Source organism: Rana temporaria, unplaced genomic scaffold (assembly GCF_905171775.1).
Source record: "Rana temporaria unplaced genomic scaffold, aRanTem1.1, whole genome shotgun sequence".
Taxonomy (NCBI): domain Eukaryota; kingdom Metazoa; phylum Chordata; class Amphibia; order Anura; family Ranidae; genus Rana; species Rana temporaria.
In genome coordinates this window covers 94,852-99,119 of record NW_024404550.1, presented here as the reverse complement: position 1 = coordinate 99,119, position 4,268 = coordinate 94,852, and the positions used below count along the sequence as shown (strand labels likewise).

Genomic DNA, 4,268 nt, shown 5'->3' with positions numbered 1-4,268 from the left:
TTTTTCAAGTACTCGCCGATACCGAATACCAATTTTTTTTAAATGTGTCCCCAAATACAGCCATGTCCCCCACGAATGCAGCGATGTCCCCCACAGATGCAGCCATGTCCCCCACAGATGCAGCCATGTCCCCCCACATATGCAGCCATGTCCCCCCACATATGCAGCCATGTCCCCCACGAATGCAGCGATGTCCCCCACAGATGCAGCCATGTCCCCCACAGATGCAGCCATGTACCCCACCATATGCAGCCATGTCCCCCCACATATGCAGCCATGTCCCCCACGAATGCAGCCATGTCCCCCACAGATGCAGCCATGTCCCCCACATATGCAGCCATGTCCCCCACATATGCAGCCATGTCCCCCACATATGCAGCCATGTCCCCCACATATGCAGCCATGTCCCCCACATATGCAGCCATGTCCCCCCACATATGCAGCCATGTCCCCCCACATATGCAGCCATGTCCCCCACAAATGCAGCCATGTCCCCCACAAATGCAGCCATGTCCCCCACAAATGCAGCCATGTCCCCCACAAATGCAGCCATGTCCCCCACAGATGCAGCCATGTCCCCCACAGATGCAGCCATGTCCCCCCACATATGCAGCCATGTCCCCCCACATATGCAGCCATGTCCCCCCACATATGCAGCCATGTCCCCCACATATGCAGCCATGTCCCCCACAGATGCAGCCATGTCCCCCACAGATGCAGCCATGTCCCCCACAGATGCAGCCATGTCCCCCACAGATGCAGCCATGTCCCCCACAGATGCAGCCATGTGCCCCACAGATGCAGCCATGTCCCCCACAGATGCAGCCATGTCCCCCATATATGCAGCCATGTCTCCCCATACATAGATGCCGCCGCCTAGTTAATCAGCGTGCGGGGAACATTACAGCTTTCATTTGAATAGCTGTCTGTTCCCCGCCGCGCCACGTATAGACACTCCCCCTTGCTCGGGATTGGACGGGTGATCTGCACTTTGATAGACAGATCACCCGTCCAATCCCGAGCAAGGGGGAGTGCCTATACGCGGCGCGGCGGGGAACAGACAGCTATTCAAATGAAAGCTGTAATGTTCCCCGCACGCTGATTAACTAGGCGGCGGCGTTGCGGTATGCGACGGCGGCGGGGGGGGGGTCGCTAGTATCGGATCTGGCATCGGGGGCATTTGCGGAGTACTCCCGCAAATGCTCAGTATCGGTCCCGATACCGATACTGGTATCGGTATCTGGACAACCCTAGTACTGGTGACCCCACAATAGGGATAAAACTTTTTTGCGGAAGAGAGTTCAATAAGACACGTGGCCACTCATTAAAATTAGAAGAAAAGGAGGTTGTAAAGGTTTGTGTTTTTCCACCTTAATGCATCCTATGAGCCAGATTCTAATTTCTCACCAGATTCATCTCAGATTTCCTGTAATATGATCGTTTTACACGTCTCCCGACCCCCCAGGGATCTTTATATGACCATTCTCTACACATAGCCCAGCATGGAGGGGCTCAGTGAAGGTGGTGGCGAAGGTGTGGAGATGTCGGATCGGGTCACACAGATCATAAAAGGAGATCTGCCCGGCCTCATAATCCAGATCTATCCTGACTCTGTTACTGGAGAGATTGGGAGATATTCTTACCTGTTTATTATTATGTATTAGAGAATACCCACCGCTATACCTGCACAAACCCCAGGACTTCTTATTATTTCCAATCCCTGACTGGTCTACTCTCCTCTCTATACTGGGATAACACATCCCGACTCTGTAATGTTCCGACTCGCCGACATCCACTTCCCAGTAATGTCGTCCCGAGGAAAAACTCTGACTGCTTAATATCTGGCACCACCACTGGAATCTCTCCGGTGTTTCTGGACGATTCTGCTTTATATCGGACCAGGATACAGTTTTCATGTCATCTGATATCTGTAGATTATTATGAGCCGTGTTCACATCCAATAATATGTCTGAAGATTCCTGTGCATAGAAGCAAACATTTCCCCCTTTTATCATATCAGATAACGTGTGTAATGTCTGCAAGATTCCAGACACGTCCAGATCCCCTCCATCATGTCCCACCCTGTCCTCATCTCCATCCTCAGCATCACACAAGTCCCCTGTGTCTGGTTCCTTATCTCCATCCTCAGCATCACACAAGTCCCCTGTGTCTGGTTCCTTATCTCCATCCTCAGCATCACACAAGTCCCCTGTGTCTGGTTCCTTATCTCCATCCTCAGTATCACACAAGTCCCCTGTGTCTGGTTCCTTATCTCCATCCTCAGTATCACACAAGTCACCTGTGTCTGGTTCCTTATCTCCATCCTCAGTATCACACAAGTCCCCTGTGTCTGGTTCCTTAGCTCCATCCTCAGTATCACACCTGTCCCCTGTGTCTGGTTCCTTATCTCCATCCTCAGTATCATACAAGTCCCCTGTGTCTGGTACCTGTAGGACAGTCAGTGGGTCCTTCATGTTACACAGCTCCTCGATGTCCCCCATCTTCCTGGACAGATCCTCCTTCTTTGTCTCCAGCTGGTGGATCAGATCAGACAATGAGAGGCGCTCTTCCTGGCTGGAGATGTTCCTCAGCACTCTCTTCTCCAGGTCCTCCAGATGTCTCCTGAGCTCTATGAACAGAGCAGTGACTCTCTTTGTTAGACCGGCTGATTTTTCTAGGACGTTCCTCTTGTGTTCCTGCAGACTCTGGACTCTTTTCTCCGTCTCCTCTCTCTCCGTCATCAGTTTCTGCAGAACATTCCTCAGTTTCTGTTTTTTATTCTCAGAGGCCTCATCCAGAGTCTCCACCTGGTGTCCCTGGTGGTCTCCGTCCAGCCGGCAGGACACACAGATACAGGAGGAGTCCTCAGTGCAGTAATATTTGAGAAGTTCTCTATGAATGGAGCATTTTCTGTTCTCCATGGAAGTTGTGGGATCTGTCAGGACGTGTTCTGGCGACTTGCTGTGGACTCTCAGGTGATTATCACACAGAGAAGCTTCACAGAGCACACAGGATTTAACAGCCGGTACCGGAGAGTGATAGCAGTAAGTGCAGAAGATTCCAGTCTTCTGATCGGGATGAGTAGATCGTAAAGTCTCCACTATGTTACACAACGTTATGTTCCTCTGCGGCGTAGGACGACCCATAGACCTTTTCCTGCACTGAGGACAGGAATAACCTCCAGACCCCTCCTGTGTATCCAACAAACGATCAATACAGACCCGGCAGAAGTTGTGTCCACAGCTCAGCATTACGGGATCTTTATAGATCTCCAGACAGATGGAACAGACCAGCTCCCGTCTCACATCAGCAGACGCCATCGCTGACAGCAGAAGAATGAAAGTGGAAGGAAACCAGAGGACACGTCTCACATTTTTCTGCACAGGGTTGGGCTGAACTGGTCTGGCAACTTTTTTCTGAAGGAAGTATGTGAATGTCTATGAGATGAAATGACGTTTCCATACACAGGCGTGTTCCGTCACATGCTGTGGTGACTGTTATGCCTCGTACACATGACCATTTCTCCTGTCAGGAATCCCGGCCATGTGAATGCTCCATCGCAGTTTTCCCGACACGAAAACCTCCGGGAATCCCAGCTGGAAAAAATTAGAACATGTTTTCTTTTTTCTCTTGTGCGGCGTATGGTCTGAGCGCTGACAGGCTGACCCCTCCCCCACCCCTTCACCCTCTGCAGCAATGCTGGCAGCACTCATGCATCTATTTCCCAAAGAAGACCTCTGGAGATGACGCTGATCACGTGACCTCACCTTCTATGTTATACCGCTGGATGGTCCCGGCCACCCGTGCTGCAGATCAGTTTCAGGGTCTCTGCGATCTTCTTATATCCTCGGCCATCTTTATGTAGAGACACAATTCTTTATATCAGATCCTCAGAGAGTTCTTTGCCATGAGGGGCCATGTTGTCCTTCCAGTGACCAGTATGAGAGAGTGAGAGCGATAACACCAAATTTATCACACCTGCTCCCCATTCACACCCGAGACCTTGTTTTTTTTTTTTTAATGCTTTTTTTTTATTTTATTATTTCCATTCAAGTACAAAAAGTTACGTATCCATGTTTTACAGTGCATACATTGTATGTGCATTCAAAAGATTAATTGCATAGACTAAAAAAATATCCATTTGTCCCGTTCCCAACCCCCGCCTCCCTCCTATCTTTAAGGTTCAGATATTCTTTGTTCTTTCCATTCCATACCTTGAAGGTACAAAAACATTTTGTATAACCTATATCCTTACCTAATTCACTTCA

The 4,268-nt window shown here is 49.8% G+C and overlaps 1 protein-coding gene across 2 annotated transcripts; it reads right to left on the bottom strand.

Moving 5' to 3' along the window:
• Positions 1-1,315: 1,315 nt before the first annotated feature.
• Positions 1,316-3,509, bottom strand: LOC120922180. 2 transcript variants are annotated; one of them, XM_040334650.1, is made up of 2 exons: positions 2,428-3,509; positions 1,316-2,382 (listed from the first exon to the last, which is right to left on the bottom strand). In XM_040334650.1, the coding sequence occupies exons 1-2, from the start codon at positions 3,318-3,320 to the stop codon at positions 1,443-1,445; spliced, it is 1,833 nt and encodes a 610-aa protein (XP_040190584.1). In that variant the 5' UTR covers positions 3,321-3,509; the 3' UTR covers positions 1,316-1,442. The 2 variants fall into 2 exon arrangements, with proteins under 2 accessions (XP_040190584.1, XP_040190583.1); XM_040334649.1 differs by having other exon boundaries at positions 1,316-3,509.
• Positions 3,510-4,268: the final 759 nt, after the last annotated feature.